At 37.0% G+C, this 19,235-nt stretch overlaps 2 protein-coding genes across 2 annotated transcripts in view; both read left to right on the top strand.

Annotated features, from left to right (window-relative positions):
* Positions 1 to 9,153, top strand: part of Chd1 (chromodomain helicase DNA binding protein 1) — a 62,248-nt gene extending 53,095 nt beyond the window's left edge. The window contains exons 30-36 of the mRNA XM_051206094.1: positions 134 to 262; positions 1,230 to 1,370; positions 2,004 to 2,182; positions 4,526 to 4,622; positions 5,162 to 5,213; positions 6,167 to 6,377; positions 7,645 to 9,153. Coding sequence (XP_051062051.1) covers positions 134 to 262; positions 1,230 to 1,370; positions 2,004 to 2,182; positions 4,526 to 4,622; positions 5,162 to 5,213; positions 6,167 to 6,377; positions 7,645 to 7,972 — 1,137 coding nt within the window. The 3' untranslated portion in view covers positions 7,973 to 9,153. The remainder of the gene's footprint in view (positions 1 to 133; positions 263 to 1,229; positions 1,371 to 2,003; positions 2,183 to 4,525; positions 4,623 to 5,161; positions 5,214 to 6,166; positions 6,378 to 7,644) is intronic.
* Fam120b (family with sequence similarity 120B) overlaps positions 1 to 19,235 on the top strand; it is a 417,663-nt gene that overhangs the window by 218,606 nt on the left and 179,822 nt on the right. The gene's annotated exons all lie outside the window — the stretch shown is intronic.

Genomic DNA, 19,235 nt, shown 5'->3' with positions numbered 1-19,235 from the left:
CTGTATTGGTTAAACTTGGTGCAGCTCATTACCAACAAACTCAATATATGTGTCTAAGTTTCAGATTAGTATTTGTGATGTTTTTAAAACAGGAAATCAGTGACGTGTATTAAATACAAATAATTACTTTTAGGGAGGTTCAAAGAGGAGAAAAACAAGAACTAAAAAGAATAAAGCAATAAAGTCCATAAAGGTAAAAGAAGAAGTAAAGAGTGACTCATCTCCCCTGCCTTCAGAAAAGTCTGATGAGGACGACGATAAAGTAGGTATACTTTTGCAACAGCAGCTGGTAGTGTAGAAAGGAAGTTGCACTTTAGAGATGGAATTTTTCCGTTTTTTTGTGATTTATAATGTAGATTTATTTATAGATCATAATTATGATAGATATAGAGTATGAGACACAGATCAATGGGCTGTCCTTTCATACCCTTGCCAATTAAATTTATTGTGGATTTGAAAGAGACTGGCTCACTTTAGAGGTAGGTAAATGTTGCATGTATCATGATAAAGGGATTCTGAATTATGTTTTTCAGAACACATACATGCAAAAAATTTAGTTAAAAGGAAGGTAAACAATAAAGAGGATGAGAAAGAGAGGAACATAGTTTAAAGAAAAAACAAAACAAAGAAGTTATGTAGAAAAAAAAGTTATAAAGGTAGACAAATCATGGTATAAAACTTAGAAAGTAAAAAGTTGTGTATTTACATCTTGGAAGATAATAGGATTAGCCCAAACTAGTTTCAGTAACTGAGCTCTCTCGTCAAGAGTTTATATGGGCATATAGTTGAGGGGAGGAATTGATTTGGGTACTTTTATTTTGTTTGTTTTTCTCTCTGTGAAAGAGTCCTGGCTGCCCTGGAACTCACTCTGTAGACCAGGGATATCCTCAAATTGACAAGAGATGTGCCTGCTTCTGCCTTCTAGGGTGCTGGGTTAAAGGCATGCACCACTATTGCCTGGCAGGTTTGAGCACATTTTTAATGCTGTCTTTACAAAATAACATTACAAAGGAGACATTTCTACTCTATTGTTTAGGAAATTAGCAAGGAAATTTTGTTAGCAAACCTAGCAGTAGTAAAAATGGGCTAAGAGAGATCTCCAAATGAGGTTGAGAGAATAGTTGACTATTCACTGAAAGTAAGTACTTGTGGAAGAAAACAAGTAATTATTCTGAAAGAGCTATTCCTGTTGTCTTTATGGTTGGGCTTTGGTTTTGTTCTCTTTCCAGTTGAATGAATCCAAGCCTGAAAGTAAAGACCGGTCCAAAAAGTCTGTGGTGCCAGATGCTCCAGTTCACATCACTGCAAGTGGCGAGCCGGTTCCCATAGCTGAGGAGTCGGAAGAACTGGACCAGAAGACATTCAGTATTGTGAGCACCAGAGGTTCTAATTAGTACTATTCAGTCTTCAATAAAAGACTGAAGTAGAGGGGGTTAAAAATAACTCAGGCAACTTTTATATTGAGGATTTTAAGCTTTTCAGCTCCTGTTGAGTGCTCGTGTGTCAAGGTTTATACTAACTAAATTCAGCCTTATGTAGGTGGTTTATACCAGATGCTTAATTCATTTTATTTATTTATTTATTTATTTATTTATTTATTTATTTATTTATTTATTTTTTGCTAGAGAGTTTATTATGTGGAACTCTGCTCTGACGCCTCTGTTTATTATAATGCATACAGCCTGGAATTAATGTTGCTATAATACGTCTGGCCATTAACGTTGAAGACTACTTAGAATGGTACCCTTTAGCATTAAAGTAGCCAAAGCTCTATAAAATCAAAAATTTTTATTTCCACAAAAGCTTATGTCATGTGATAATAGCAAGCATTCTTTGTCTGAAGAAAAGCCAAAGAGGAAGGGACAAAAATGTAGAATGTTGGAGATGATGTGTGGTTGCTTATTTTGGAACTAGGCAATGCTGTATTCATCCATGTAAATATCAAGAACAGTAGACTTTACCTGAACTGAGTTTTTAATACATGTATTTCTGTTACTTTCAAGTGTAAAGAAAGAATGAGGCCAGTAAAAGCAGCTTTGAAACAACTTGATAGGCCAGAGAAAGGCCTGTCAGAAAGAGAGCAACTGGAACACACTAGACAATGTTTAATAAAGATCGGAGACCATATCACAGAATGTCTGAAGGAGTATTCCAACCCTGAGCAAATTAAGCAGTGGAGGAAGTAAGTGGGACACCCTTGAGGTGATGCTGAATTCATAATTTTAATTGTAACTGTGCTTCTGAAGTATTTTTCTATTTCCAAACATGAGGAGGGAAACAGTGCTTAGAGAAGTAAACTGAATGGATGTTATTTTTATTTGTGTCTCTGTGTGTGTATGTAGTTGGCTATGAAAGTCAGAAGAGCTCTGGCTTTCCATCTCCTTGATCTGGAATTGTAGGCGATTGGGACATGGATGCTAGGGATTGAACCCAGCTCTTCTAGAAGAGGAGCATGTATTCTTAACTTTTGTGCTGTCTTTGTGACACCTGGCTCTAATTTTTTTTCTTTCATAGTTTTTTTGTTCATGAGTAATTTTGTTTCGTAAGTTTCAGGTGGTATCCTGCCTTTAGAAAGTAGTGAGAAGTAATTTCAATAAAGTTCAGATTACATTTACTTTAAAATGTATTTATACTTGCAAAAATAAACCAGTAATTAGCCTTTATGCTATAAACTCACTTGTTAACAGTGCAAAATGCAACCCTGTTTTTCTTTTTTAGGACTAGTAGAAACAGTTGATTTTAAAATTACAAAACTGATCAGTTGCATATTACATTGCTGACACATTTTAAAGGTTATTAGGTGTGGATGTGTTCAGTCTCCTAGACAAGTTAGGAAAGAAAATGGCCATGTTGAGTGCCACTGCCTGTTAGCCTACTGATTTCTTCACTTCCTATATTCATTTCAAACCAAAGCTAATGACCCTTGCACAAGAACAGTGGTGATTAAAGTTATAAAGTACCCTATTCCTGCCCCCTTGTCTTCTTGCATTTGTAGAAGACCTCTGTAAAAAGAAGGTAGGAATTTAAGAAGCTAAGAAGTTAAAGCATTTGTTTTCAAATAGAAATTTAGCTGTTACATTTAGAGAAATCATTTGCCTATTGGAATGATCACAGGGTTTGCCATTAAACTGTTGATTTAGTCTTCACTTGGGCTAACTTTGGCTTTTGTAACCATACACAGTAACAGTTCATTTTTCACCTGTTGTATACTTTGATTACATTACAAGTAATGAGAATCAATCCTGAAATTCTGCATTCATACTATCTGGCTTAATTTTTCACTTGTGGGTGGAATAGATACAAAGTAATCCCCTTCTATAGGGATAGGTTTGAAGCCAACCATCTCTCCATCTCTCCATGGATGCCTGGTACTGCAATTGTACTGAATGCTGAATAATACACCCTTACTTCCCCATATATACATACCTGTAACAACATTTAATTTGTAAATTGGGCTCAGGAAGTGATGCATTTCCCTCCTCTTCTTTATTTCCACACTGTTCTGTTTATTTATTTTTCTCCTAGTGACAGTGTTTCTCTCTGAAGCCAAGGTTGCATTGAATTTATTGTGTAACCTAGTCTGATTTCACTCTCTGAGCATTGTGCAGGTGTAGGTCTGCATACTGGTTCCTATCTACTGTAGGAGGAAGCTGAGCGAGGCACTGATATATGGGTACAGCAGAATATTGCTGGGAGTTATTTTATTGCTGTGTTCTTTTAGCAGAACAACAGTAGTTAGTTTTCCCCTAAGCCTGTGACCGACCTGTCCAGTCTTGAGTTCTTGATCACCCAAGCAATGTCAGGCATGGGTTCCATCTAATGCAGTGGGCCTTACACACATAATCTATATTACACAGAGTGAATATTTGCTTGCTTAGTTTTATATATATTTGGTACATTTCAAATTAGGCTCAAACACTAGATTTCATCATAAAGAATGTAAAATGAAGGGATTGAAAGAGAAATAAGACCAGGCGGCGGTGGTGAACGCCTTTATAATCCAAGCACTCGGGAAGCAGAGGCAGGCGTGAATGAGAGGCCAGCCTGGTTGGTCTACAGAGTGAGTTCCAGGACAGTCAGGGCTGTTACACAGAGAAAGCTTGTCTTGAAAACCCCCACTCAGGGGGCTAAAAAAAGAGAAGAAAAACTATTCATGTGATCAGAGACTTACATGTGCATGAAATTTTGAAAAATAAACATAAAGATTATTTCATTATTTTATTACTGAAAAAATTATTTTGTTATTTCTGTGTGCGTGCCTGAGCATGCCACAGCACATGTGTGAAGATCAGAGAACTTCTTGAGAAACATGGTTCTCTCCACCATGGAGGCCCTGGGTTTGAACTGAGGGTGTTAGGTTATCTGCTGAGCTACTGGTCTCTGATAATTAATTTTTTTAGTATAGACTTTGTTCCATAGAGTGCTGTTGCTATGTTTAGTGTATAAAGAATGATATAAGAGGTTCTATGATAAAGCTAAATATTTTTTTTAACCAAATTTGCCTTTTTTTTTTTTTTCCTTTTAGAAACCTGTGGATTTTTGTATCTAAGTTTACTGAGTTTGATGCAAGAAAATTGCATAAATTGTATAAGCATGCTATTAAAAAACGACAAGAATCTCAGGTAATACTTTATTCTTTAAATTATGTCATTGAGACCATATACATCCTTTATTATCCAATAACAAATTCAGTTAACAAATGTAGAAGTAATAAATAAGATAAAGAAATACTTTTTGGTATAAACAATATTCATAGCACTTGCTAAAGTTAATAGACAAGGAATCAGAATGTTAAATTGTCCTCATGAGATAGTAATTATGAAAGGAAACATAGAGAAGCTGCCTGACATTGTCTTAAATAGCCACAACCAAACAATGTGTAAACTTCAGTTACAGTACAGAGAAACACACTTGGTCAGTGACTTCGTCACCAACAGATGGGACAGTCCTCTGTCAAGTGTAAAATTAATTCAAAGTCTCTTTTCAAAACACAAAGGAAATCAATCATTTTGCTTAAAGAGAATTCATGTATTCTATGTATGTGTAGTATCATCAGGATCTTAATGATCCCTAACCTAAACCCATCATCACTACACACACTATACTGTAAGAGCAATGGAAGCTACTTGAATGTATCTGATCTGTGTGCATTTTATTTTAGCAAAACAGTGACCAGAATAGCAGTGTTACTACTCATGCGATTAGAAATCCGGGTAAGTCTTTTTTCTTTTCTTTTCTGTGTGCATTTATGTTTTGTTTTGGTTTCTTTGTAGTTTAGTTTAGTTGTGTTTTTAATGTCCGTGGTATGTGTGAGTGTAAGCATGTGGATATGTGTGCCTGTGTGGGAGCAGAGGTCAGAGTGGGCTTTGAATGTCCTGCCTGCCACTTTCTACCTGTTCCTTAGAGGGAGGGTTTGTGAACCTGGGCCCAAAATTTTCATCCTGCAGTCCTGCAAGCATTAGTAGTCTTCTGTCTGCTCCCTTGGAGCTTGGTCAGGCTTGCTGTGTGGGTGCCAGGATCTGAACTAAGGGCTGCATAATTGTGCACCAGACATTTAACTTGTAAGATGTCTCATTCCTCAGAACCCTTTCTTTTGTTTTTTAAGCCAATTTATTTTTTTACGTTGTTGTTCTTGTTCAAAGTGCTTTTATATTGAGAAAATGCTATAATCCTAATCCATTATGTTATTTAAATCATTGTAAGCAGTGTTTTAGTTATTCCTTCTAAAAACAAGCCTTTAAGCCAGTTTCTAGTAAATGTAGGACTGGTTGTTAGAAAGAATGCTTATTCTGTGAGTCATAAAATATAGTCTGAGACAAACATGTGCCTCAGTAGTTTTCAGTTGTGACCTTTTAAAAACGATGTTTTTAAGAGAAAGACAATTAATCACCCCCTTCCACCCCCCGTCGGTACTTCCTCTAATCTGCCCCCTAGGTTTACTGTGTGTGTGTGTGTGTGTGTGTGTGTGTGTGTTCTGTATAAACAGAGCTCTGTTGTTTGTGTGTATATGGTTTCAGGGCTGACCACTGCACTGGACAACCAATAAGGGAGGAGCTCTTAAAAGATGCTTTAGGTACCTATATTTGAGAATTGATTTTGTTTTGGCAGGAGTTATTGTTATACATTTTAAAATCCATTAATAAAGTTTCACTTATTTATCTAATAGATATGGAAAGGTTAAAAGAGAATACGAATCATGATGATAGCAGCAGGGACAGTTATTCTTCTGATAGACATTTATCTCAGTACCATGACCACCATAAAGACCGCCATCAGGGAGATTCTTATAAAAAAAGTGACTCCAGGAAAAGACCCTACTCTTCATTTAGCAATGGCAAAGACCATCGTGACTGGGATCACTACAAGCAAGACAGCAGGTAAACCGAAAAGCAACTTGAAATTTTTTTTCTACCCATCCTTCTCTTTTTAATTACAAAATTGATAGTAGTTTTCTTGTTAATATCTATAAGTATTTCTCTGTAAAATGGTTTTTGAAGTATTAAATTGGCATCAGAATATGTAATGAGATCTGAAAGTTTTGTAATTTTAAGTAGTGCAGTTTGTTATAGTTGCATATGCAGAGTGTTGGTACAAGTACAGGCTTTCTATGGAGAGAATTCTGCATTGGATATTAGAATTCTGCATTGGATATTAGAATTTCTGCATTGGATATTGAAATTCTGTGAGACAGAATATAATTTAACTGTAAAATAGATTTTATTCCTTTATTGTTTAAAAGAGTCTCCTTAACAATTTGTGATCATCCCAAAAATTTAAATTCAGAAAATGACAAATAAAGGTGAGAAAGAAGTGAGAGAGTCTGACGTGCAGTTGTGGGAGAGCTCCCCTTGTGCGCAAGGCCACCGCCGTGTACAAGCTATGTACTCTATAAGCACATTAACTGTAGAAAAGGCTTTCCATTAGGTACATATAACAGGAAAAGAAGCCATATCTCCAACTGCATATGCCCGTGATGTCACAAACCTCTGGAGGAAGTATTTATCACAAGAATCTTTGCTCAGCAGGAACATTTTATCTGAAAAGGCAAATAAGTTAGAGATTTCTCATGGGGTAAATTTCTTGATATACACGTTAACTCATTACATGACTAGTTGCATGAAAAAATGTTTAATGAACTTCACAAACTAATGAAATTTCCTTTATGGATTTATTTTAGACTACATTCTAGTATTTTAGTTTTTCCTCCTAGAGGTTTGTAAAGGGCTTCAGTTTTGAGGGGATTCTGCATAGCTGTGGTTATTTCAGACATTACCTCGGACACCAGAGTGCACCTGATGGAAATCATTCATAAGTGAAGTTAAAACGCTTCCTTAAAACAAAACAAAACAAACAAAAAGCCGCTTCCTTTTGGGATGCTGTCTATGGTTCTGTGTGATCTTATGAACCAACATCTTCATGGGGATTTCTAGTGATTTGTTTCTAGGTAGGGATATTTGAAGCTCTACTTTAAGAGGTGACGCTGTGGTTCATTGGAGAAGTGATTGTAAGCCACTTTTATGAAGTTTGATTAAGCACTGAGCTTTATACAAGTAAAATAATGAAGTATTTATAATTGTTTGAATGGTTTTATTTGGAGCTTTAACTTATTCATTGAACTAAAAGGCTACATTTCTCTTTGATTAGGTACTATAGTGACAGAGAGAAACACAGAAAACTGGATGACCATAGGAGTCGAGAACACAGGTCAAGTTTGGAAGGGAGCTTAAAGGACAGATGCCACTCTGACCATCGGTCTCACTCGGACCATCGATCAAGCTCTGAATACACACATCATAAATCTTCCAGAGATTATCGGTTTCTTTCTGACTGGCAAATGGACCACCGAGCTGCCAGCACTGGCCCTCGGTCACCGTTAGATCAACGGTCTCCTTACGGTTCCAGGTCTCCGTTTGAACACTCAGCTGAACACAGAAGTACACCTGAGCACACCTGGAGTTCCCGGAAAACATAACAGAAGCCAATAATTTGTCTGTCTGGACTTTGGTTTTAGCCATAGATCATAAACCAACACAGTAATTGCCTTACATGACTTGAAAGATGCAAACAGTTCTTCTATCAGTAGCAGTATTGTTACTTCTTTCCAGGACGCAAGGTCTATTATCCCAACAGAAGAGAGAATATTTTTATATTTAAGGATTATGCTGCACTGTACTGCAAATACTGCAGTACTTTTTTTTTTTTCTTTTTTAAAGAAATGGAAATGTTTACTATAACAGGGACCTCAACACTGCCCTCCCGTATAGGCTGAATAAAACTGTTTTTATGTCAGTGATTTTTCGACTGACTCCATTTAAATTATGTTTGTATATGAACTTTACTCTGACCTGTGATCATGTTTCAGGAAGGAATGAAAGAGAGTTCTTTTCTTAATGAAGAAAAAACACTCAAGGACTTTGTTCACTTTCCAAAGCTACTTGTTTACATCGTACACTGCGACCACCTTGCCGCTTCCCATCACAAGCTTGAATATTTAAATCCTGTACTTATGTCTGTAATATAGCCGGGAATTTCCTGTTTGTGATTATTATTATGCCTTTTTACAGAAGAAGATGGCTGTAAATTATTGTAAATGTATTAAATGAGCTTCCCTTCCTTGCCCTTCTCAGGCTTCTTTTGACTGTTCCTTTCCCTACCAACTCAGGCCTTCTTATTAAAAAAAAAAAAAAAAAATCAGTGTAATAACACTTTTTAATGATTTGTCTCGATGGAATCATTGTTTAGAATGTAAAAATGGGGGAAGGGGCCTCTTCTTTCTTTTAGTCCTCTTTTTTATATTGAATATTTTTATTAGATACATGTTTTATCCCTCTTTTGAAAGTCAATATTATGTTTGTAGTTTTTTAAAAAAACTGGTGAGGGTTATATGTGAATTATAAACTTCATGCTCTGGGAACTTTTTTCAGACGCATTTGGTTGAAAAGGGTAGGTGTATGAACACTCAGAATCCAAAATGGCCAAAAGTTATTGTAAATCCATTTGTTTTCCCTTTTCATGTGGGCAATAATGTCAAATGTGCTATGCAGCCAGGTTAACATTTTAGATGAATTTGATTAACTTTTTAATATAAACTGTTACAGTGAACACTGATTGTACATAAAAACCTTATATATGACAAATTAAATTTAAGAAAAAGGATGTGTGGGCTCCTGTAGTTTTCTGCTCCATTCTTGTTCCCTCAAGCATTTAATCTGTTCTGTTTTGTTTTGAGTAACAGCTGCCAGAACAAAAAGGTATTGTGGTAAACAATTGAAGATTGATAATACATAGAATTACAACTATCTGTTTTGAAGGCTCCGACTCTTTCTATGAAGTAGGCCATAGAAGGCTGCTTCCTATAGCTGTTACTCTTCTAGGGTGCCTTATTTATTCACATTTTTTTCCTTATATTCAGTGGGAATTTTGGATGTATGCTGTGTAACCAATTAGAACATTTACTCCTGGACATGTCCCCATGGATTAGTTGTTGGGGCAATCCAAAGTTGTTCTGTGGATTTGTATTTTCATATTTTCCTTTTATATAGCTAAGTCTAAAATTTATACAAAATTTTAACTGCTTTTTAAAAAGCAGTTAAATCTTTGGCGTAATTTATCCTGAAGCAAAGGATGCTCTTTTATCTTCTTGTGAGGTAATGTGTTGGGGTAATAACTCAACTTTTAAATATCTAGTTATAAGTAAAATTAAAAATGGTGAAAGAACTCCGTGCTGGCACACAAATTTTAAAGTTTTCACTTCCTCCACATTTAATGTAAATGGTCATTTTATTCCCGAAGGACATTTCCCGTAAATCCAGATATCGACACAGCAAATAGCTCAGGGTTGCCACTACATGCCTTTGTGGCTAGGCATTTGCTTAAAAGCCTGTTGTACAGATTTTTGTAGGAAAAAATTGCATTTTTGGAGAATGGGCTCTTAATTTAACAGTTTGACATTTAATTGAGTTAACTAGCTGAGTTGAATGAAAATCTATAACTGTATGTAACATTTACTGAGTCTGTTAATTATTTGTAAAAAGTCAGCAGTTACATAGTAAAGGAGCAAGCCATAAAGTACTAAGATGCAATGGATAACATCAATACATAGATATAACAGGGACACTATAAAAATGCTTATTTTTTTTCTTTTTGTCTTTTACATGGTCACTTTGCTCTATTTTTATCCATTTGTTTAATTTTTTAAGGATGAGAGATTATGCATAGCATTGTACCAATTAACCTTCCATTTTAATAACAAACAATAAAAGATTCTTATTAAAAGCAATGGCTTGTCTGCTTATAAAAATTATCCTCTGTTTAGGGCGAAATAGTAGTCTTCAGACTGGAAACCGGTGAGACCAGAACAGCTCCAGCAGTTCCAGAGTGGCACAAAAACGAGAACCTTTGTGATTTGTGCAGTGTAGCCTGTAACCGTGTGATCATTTCAGTTACCGTTTTCGTTACAGCGAAAGGGTTGAGTGGACTTTGTGGTCAGATTATTCGAGAACAATCACCAGCCTTCTATGGTTTTTTGTTTTGTTTTGTAACAGTGCTTTTCTGCACCTGGAACCCACTGTGCGTGCAGCACAGGCCAGCCTTGACTGACAAAGCTTTGCCACCAAAATGGTGTAGGTTTTTTTTGTTTTGTTTCAGTTTTATTTAATTTTTTATTTAATTATTTTGAGATTATAATTACATCATTTCTCCAATATACACCTCCATACTGCCTTTCACATTCAGGGTCTTTTTTTTTTTTTTTTTTTTTTTGTGTCTTTTTTTTTTTTTTTTTTTCATTAAGTGTGTGTGTGTGTGTGTTATTCCTAAATATAACCTGTTCAGTCTGTATAATGTTACCTGTATGTATGTTTTCAGGGCTGGTCATTTGGTATGACACAGCCAATTCATGTTCTTGCCTGGAGAAAACTGTTTTTCCTACTCTAAGCATTCTTAGTTGCCTATAATTCTAAACGTGTCGTTGAAACCTTGTGGGCTTTTCCCCCATCCACTTAGGCTAGAAAATTATCTTTGGATTGTAAGTAACTTCTTATATACAGCAGTTTCATAGGGGTGGGTTTGGGGCTTGGGAAAAGTAGCCATTGTGTTGAAAATTGTTTTCAGGATTTACCAGCTTCATCTAAACACGAAAGTACCCCAGGTAAAGTTTTTAAAAGTTCATTATTTAACAATCAGTTTGGTTCATTACTTAGCAAGTAAGTTTTAGATGTGTCTGAATTGATAACATTAGTAGGTACCTATGTCAAACATTAAAACTTGGGATCATTTTTGTTTGCTATCGCATTGTATATAAGATTGTGGAGGTGAAGATTAAAGGGATCATGAATGGACAGTAGCTGTGTAAAAATCTGCAGATACCTTTTGGGTTAGAAGTTTTAGAATGTTCAGTTATAGGTATTTGGAAGAAAACAACTTTGAACAACTGAAATGATATTTTCTCCCATGAATATCTTTTAAAGAAACTTAGTGCTTGTTTTAAGCTAAGCTTAAGTACAAATACAAATTCTCTTAGGTACTTCCCATGCTTCCGAATTTGTCCACAAAGGCCCCTGCCCATCTTGTGCTGTAGCAAAAAGTAAACAAACTGCCAAATGAAATACTTTAAATTCTGTGATCCATTCTAGTTAATTTTTTTTCTTTTGCTGACATACATTGAGGTAAAATAAAATTGACATCATGCAGAACTATAAAACACATCATTTTTAGCAGAAACAGCATTCTGCTCACATTATAGTTCATATAAGCAAGTGGAAAACAAACTACCAAACTTTTAAGAATGTTAGTTTACACACACACAACAAAACCAATTAGCTGTTAGATTTTTCCATGAATTTATTGCAAAAATAGTACTAACAATTTGGCTTAAAGTTTTTTCAGTTTGTTGCATACTGAATTTCATTTCTACTCACTCTGGTCTGTTGTTGAGGTTCCTATTTTGCCCTGTTCATTTGTATTTATGTTCTTATACCAAGAGCACACTATTTTTTTTTTTTTTTACTGCTGTTGCCAGTAAGCTTCAAAATTTACAAATGTTAGTCATATGTGCTTTTTCATAATGAATCCGGTTCTTTGAATTTGTTTGCTTCCACGTTTATTTTTATAACCAGCTTACTAATTTCTACCAAAAGCGTGTTGAGATTTTAGTGAAGATCATGTTGGGGAATAAGTCTCAAAAGTATTGAGACTTTCATATTTAAAATTGTCTTTCATTGATGTGATATACAAATCTTTTGTATATGTTAGCAGACATACACAACTGTGATTTTTAGGATTTCATAAAACGTGTTTTTATGACTGTGATCTCTGACCTTGCTACACATTAATTTTTTTTCTCCCTTTTTTGGGGGTGGGGCAGTCAGTGTGGAGATAGGTCTGTCTTTGTAGCCCCAGTTTGCTCCGGAACTCATATGTCAATCTTCTCACTCTGCCTCCCAAGTGCCAGGATTAAAAAGTGCCAGGATTAAAGTTATGTGCCACTACTGTTCAGGGTTTTTTTTTTTTTTTTTTTTGAAGATTTCCATAGCCCTGCCTTTAAAAGAAAGAAAGTTTATTTGTATTGTCACAATCTTAACATCTTTTATTTTTTATTTATTAAGTACTTTGTGGTCTTTCTAATGTTCCTGAGTAGATAGCTTCTTTATTCCTAGGTAGAATTAATTCCATTTTTAACTACTGTGTACAGTATTAGCCATAAGGTTGGTTGTTTATAGTTTTTAGAGAGATGTGTTTTATTATTATTTGTACTAGGGTTCTCTTGAGTAGCTGAACTCTAGTGGATCTCCCTCTCCTTTTTTTTTTTTTTTTTTTTTTTTTTTTTATGATTCACAAGCTGTGGTACAGCTAATCCAGCAATGACTGGCTATGAACAGAAAGTCTGGGATTCCAGAATTGTTCACTCCATGAGCCTGACTGATGGGAGATGTCATTCTGTAAATGTTTCTCATACTGGTTAATGAATAAAGCACTGTTGGCCAATAGGAAAGCAAGACAGGCGGGACTAGGAGACGAGGAGGAAAGAGGAAGTAGTAAGGAGGAGTCAGCATGTAGAGGCTGGAGAGCAGAACAGCCAGCTCCCTCTCTCCGGTAAGATGAGACCACATGGAAGTACTTAGATTAATAGAAATGGGTTAAAAAATTAAGACAGAGCTAGCCGATAAGAAACAAGTAACAGGCCAACAGCTTTATATCAAATACAGAGTCTCTGTGTGTTAATTGGGGCTGGCGCAGAGACGGGATAAGACCAGCGGTGGGAGAAAAAAACTTACTCCTTACACCTGAAGTCTCAGCTGGTCCTCTGCATATGCCAGGATCCTGAACAAGTAGGCTCTAATGCCTGTGAAAGAATGGACTTGCTACAGAGGCAAGAACAAGCAGGCAAAGAGAAAAAGCTCCCTTCTTCCCCATCCTTTGCAGGCTTCCAGCAGAAGGAGGTGGGTTTTCCCAGCTCTAGATCTGGATTAAACCTGTGTCTGTCTATTTGGGGGTTTTAATTAATGCCAGATGTAGTCAAGTTTACAACCAAGAATAGCCATCATATTACTGTTATTTTGGTCTTTTCAAGACTGGATTTCTCTGTGTGTTTTGTTGTTGGTTTTTTTGTTTTTTGTTTTTTTTGTTTGTTTGTTTTTGTTTTTTGTTTTTGTTTTGTTTTCAAAGAAATGACCAGTCAAGAGTGTTACGATGTACTGGAATCTATTGGTGATGCTGAAGCATCTTAAACTGGTAATTCGTGCTGCACCCAAATACACAGTCTTTCCTGTGCTTTCCTGTAACAGTTGCCTGTAAGTGGATGTAACTGATGTCCCTGTCTGCCTTACACCCTTCCTGCCAAACCTTGAGCATACATATACGACCTTTTTCATTTTGTGTATGTATGTGTGTGTGTGTGTTCAATCCCTTTTCATGTCTTTGGAAACATACATACTGCCGTAGTCCCTGATAACATCACACTAAACCTTTCTGCTCTTTAAAAAAAAAAAAAAAAAAAAAAAAAGATTGATTTATTTGTTATGTATACAGTGTTCTGCCTGCATGTATCCCTGCAGGCCAGAAGAGGGCACCAGATGCCACCATGAAGTGATTGCGAGACACCATGTGGGTGCTGGGAATTGAACTCAGGACACCTGGAAGAGCAGCCAGTGCCCTTAACCTCTGAGCCATCTCTCCACCCCTAAACTTTCTGCTCTTACTCGTGTGAGCTCACTCCCACTGACCATCTGTTTACTGCCCCTTCTTCTCTCCACTTTCCCTCGCTTTCCACAGTCCCCTCGTTCTTGTAAACTAACCCTTCAGATTCCACCAACAAGTGGGAGACAACGCTCGAAACTGCCTGTCTCATCGCAACACATGCCCCATCTCCATCAGTGTCAAAAATGGTATTATTTTGCGCGCGAATAGCTTCTTGTCATTTATATGCACCATCTTTCTCCGCCCTCCCCCGTCAGCTGCCCATTTCTGAATTTCTGTTTTGCGGTTATTGAAAGTACTGTGGTGAACTTGGGCACGCGGCTGCCTCCTGAAAATAGCATTTTCTTTCCTTTTTACTATAACCGGCTGGTGGAATAACTGGGTCATATGGTAATTCCAATTTTCCTAAACGACTTAATTAATATGTAGTTTTATCAATAGTGTATTGTGGTACCGCTTTCTCCACACCCACTCCAGCACTTTGACCTTAGCACTCTGACTGAGGTGACATGGTGTCTCATTGAAGTTTTGGCTTGCATTCCTCTCTAATGTGAACATTTTTCTATATACTTATTGATCGTTTCTATGTTCTTGAAGGTGTCTAATTGGACCCATTATATGTTTTTAAATTAGGTTATGTGTTTTTTTTTTTCCTATATGGGTTTGAGGTATTTTTCTACTGTTTTATCTAGCAGTTCACTATTTCTGATCCTATATTTATTTAATATACTTTGAGTTGATTTTTATGTACACTGTGTAAGATAGGGACCTAGCTTCTTTTTTCTTCATGTGGATATTCACTTCCCTTTAGCATCTTGTTTCTGATGTCCTATGCACATGTTTTAAAATTCTGTTAATGTAGGTGGATGGTTTTACTTTCTCTATTTTTTTCTCACTGGTTTGTATTTATGTCAGTACTGTGCTTTTTTGTTTTGTTTGTTTTGTTTTGTTTTGAGACAGGGTTTCTCTGTGTAGCTTTTTTTTTTTTTTTTTTTTTTGAGACCGTCCTGGAACTCACTCTGTAGATCAGGCTTGCCTTGAACTCTTAGAGATCTGCCTGCCTCTGCCTCAGTTGAAGGCGTGTGCCACCAACACCCATCAAATTAATGTTCATGTTTAAAAGTTAGATTATAGGTTTATTTCTTTGGCCGGATTTCTTTATTTATTTGGTCTGTGAAAAACTTTATAATGAATGCCTTTATTCTAATGGGATATTTGCAACATACTTGTTTCAGTGTCAGAGCAGTTGGGTAAATATATTACACAAGAAGAGAGCTTCCCCACAACAGTTAGATTGGTCCTTGAAGAGATGAGACAATACATAAAATTTTGTCATCAGTAGACCTGCACAGCTAGCAGAGAAAGGACAGATACTGTAGGTTGTGTTGATAGGGTGTTTTCTCATGGGAAACTGTTGGGCCCCAACCGGTCATTACACGCTGGGCATCTCCAAAAGGGCATGGGCGTGAACAGACAGAAGCAGGAACCACAGGCCAAGACCGACCAGTATACACTGCGGAGTTACCTTGAGGGCTTGGCTATATTTCTTTTCCTCATATTTTGTGAGATTGGATGTGAGTTTTCTAAAAGATCTTTTCATTCTGGAGTTACTTTGAATGGGTTGTAGGTTTTTTTGTTTGTTGTTTTGTTTTGTCCAAATCTACCAAGATGTTTAGATAAGGACATAGAAGGGTTTCCCTGAATTTTCTAACTGTAGACCCTAACAGAAAAGTTTTAGCGAAGTGTATGGAAATGGCAAGTGAACCCAGGTGCATATTCAGTGAGAAAATACTGTGTGGTCACATCAACTTTTCCAGGAAGTCAGTGCCGCAGGCCACAGAAGCAAGTAGGTCTACAGCTGTTAAGGGTTCGGAGGTGAAGGGCTTATACACTCAGCTGCTCTGGACGCTGAGGTGCCTCCAAGGTGATTTCAAATAACTTGGACTGTCATGCGGCTCAAGGAAAGGTTTTTGTTTTTTGTTTGTGATGGGGGTAGTTATTTTGAAAAGAATAATTGAAGATGTGTTTTACTGTTGAAATGATCCGGTAGAGAAAATCAGTCTTGTTGATCGGGACAGGGGCAGATGCATTGTTATCATGCATGTCCACTGAGTTGCAAACACTGTATCCAGAGTTTATAAATTTTTCTTTTTATTTACTGCAACTAAAAATGAAATAAAAATTTCCCCGGATACTGTGCATCACATGTGTTGATGACCATTTTCACCACGAGGGGGCAGTGTGGGTCTATTAAATTAATGGCAGCGATAAACCTCGGGGTGGTGTTTTGCAGAAACATTTAAGACATCTTAAAATTAAAATTCTCTAAAAGTTTACATTCACTTATACAATTTTTGAAGTACAGCCTAATTACTTTATAACAAAACATAGTTTCTGATATATTTTAAATGTTGACATTATAAATAACATCTTTTCCACACATCGAAAGGAATCTCCGAAATCGTAGTGATTTGATACCCATCACCCATCTCTTTAAAATTGTATGGCAAAGTGCAGGGCATGGAGGACATACAGGAGCATGTGCCCCTTTCTCTTTGTCCAGCCAAGCCTACCCTTATATTTAATGAAACAAACTTTTAAAATTTATTTTTATTTATTTATTCAAGTGACGTCACCAGGCATGAATGTGGTACACGGGCATACATTCAGGGAAAACACCCAAACACATAAATAAATAAAATAACAGTAAGAATAATTGTAAAATGGATTAAATATTTCACTACAGCTTTTCTTGTCCAAAATTTTCAGCAAATTGACTTAAATTTTCCTTCATTTGACATTCCTTAGCTCCCTTCCTCCTATGATATTTTAGCTTGGTTTTCATTTGTTACAGCAAGTCTGGGCTAGTTTCTTGGGCTAGTTTTTTTGATCCAATGAGTCATTTAATTTCAATATTACATATTTTTAATTTACAAGAGTTCCTTATTTGCTATCAGAATTGGACTCCAACTTCTTGGCCCGGAAAATATTTTATGTCAGCTTTTTTTTTTTTTTCCCATTTACATTCTCTCAGTTGTGGGTATGGAGCCGGGTGGGGTTGCTCGTGTTATTTAAGGGTGGGACTTGGCAAAAAGACAGGTGCTTTGCCAAGGAGTTTCAGTGTGATTTTGCTGTGGTGGTTTGAAAGAAAATGGCACCCAGAGGAAGTGGTACTTTTAGGAAGTACGGCCTTGTTGGAGAAAGTGCTTCACGGTAGGGGTGGGCTTTGAGGTCCCTTGCTCAACCTTCCCTCAGTATGACTATCAGTAGACTTCCTGTTGCCTGCAGGATGTAGAACTATCAGCCCCTGCCATGATGATAATGAACGGAACCTCTGAAACCATAAGCCAGCCACCCCGATTAACACAAGCAATGAGATTTACTGGGCTGCGTGCCATCGCCTTCTTCCATCACGCCATACACATCCCACTGAGATATAATGATGCTACGGAGCACCTGTAGAGGCTGAGAACTATGTGCCTGCCGTAATAGACGGAGTAACCTCGAGGATGCCATTGCCATTAGGAAGAAACAGACAGCTTGGCTTTCAGGCCTTAACTATCTGAAATTAAATAAATAGTACGAGGGTGTAGTGTGTAGTTTGGGGTAAGCGTTCAGATGATTTAATAGATGAGCAGCATCCACTAAAATGCTGGGCACGTTGGCATGCATGTGTAGCCCCAGCCCGGGGATGGGGTGGGGTAGAGGAGGCAGACCCTGGCCCTCACTAGACAGGGTCTAGTGAGCTCCAGGTTCAGCGAGAGTCTCTGTCTCAAAAAATGAAAGGTGGATAGCAACTGAGGAAGATGTTAATCTCTGACCTGCACATGTACAGATAACATGTATGCACGCACAGCCTGAGTGATTATGCACATGTGCGCACAAACCTTCATGAACCCATGCCAACAAGAAAGAAAACTACACAGCACCGGAGGAACAATACCTGAAGTTGTCCCCTGGTCTCTGTATGTCAGGTGTGTGTGTACTCACACACACATGAACACATACAGGGACACACATGAACACATACAGGGACACACAACTTGTCAGATAATTGATCTCGAGACAAATGCAATTATTAATCTACACTTTATGCAATGTTGTGCTGTGTTACATGTCAAAGGGACAGCTTCCTTGTGCAATATCTCGTGAGAAAGAGATTTCAGAAGTACTGCTGGGAAGTTTATCTTGCCTTACATAATAGGCCAGCTCTTTAGGGCCAGCTAAACCAGACTGTAGAGATGAGTCATTCAAAGGTAGGCAAAGGAGGTATTAGAGACACAGGGCTAGAATGTTCTAGATCCCCATCTGAAACACCACATTCCTGCCTTCAGCCTCAGTTTGGAGTAGAGTCAACGTTCCTTTTTTTTTAATCATTTTCGTATTCCATGGGTTGAGTAAAAAGAACACATGGCCTCAAATTTTCATTTAGTAATTTCATTGTTTAGCCTAAGTATTTTTAAATACCTTAGGGATAGTTGTAAGTAAGGTGTGGGCGAGGATAATAGAGGTCACTGTAGCTGTTTAGGGTTGTTCTTGAGAAGAATAATATGATTCTCAAGTGAACAGATGCATAAATCAGTAAAAAAAAAAAAAAAAAAAAAGGATGATACTCTGCAAGCACAAAATACATTAGCATATTTTTTTAGGAGCTAGGGGATTCAGTTCAATGGGAGAACATTTGCCCAGTATGTGTGGTACCCTGAGTTTGATCCCCACTGCTTTTAAAACTGAGAAATATTGGATAGAGGCTGATCAAAATGGAAAATTCTATTTTATTGGCAATTGTTTGCTAGCAGCTCAGATTGTTGATCCATCATTGTTAACCTGATTGATAATGTGGAGTGTTCAGAAACACAGACCTACCTTTTCTTCTGAGAAACAAATTGTTTGTCTTTGGTTTTAAATTTCCTTTCCATGCTCCTCTTGCTTTGGTCCCTATTTCCCCTCAAAGATCTAAGTGGGGCCAAGGGAGGCTCCAAAGTAGGCAACTGTTGCACTGTTCACTGGCTTCTCCAATTTACTTTCAAAACAACATA

Source organism: Phodopus roborovskii, unplaced genomic scaffold, assembly GCF_943737965.1.
Source record: "Phodopus roborovskii unplaced genomic scaffold, PHOROB, whole genome shotgun sequence".
NCBI lineage: Eukaryota > Metazoa > Chordata > Mammalia > Rodentia > Cricetidae > Phodopus > Phodopus roborovskii.
The sequence above is the reverse complement of the archived record's forward strand: the minus strand, read 5'-3'. Positions and strand labels throughout refer to the sequence as shown.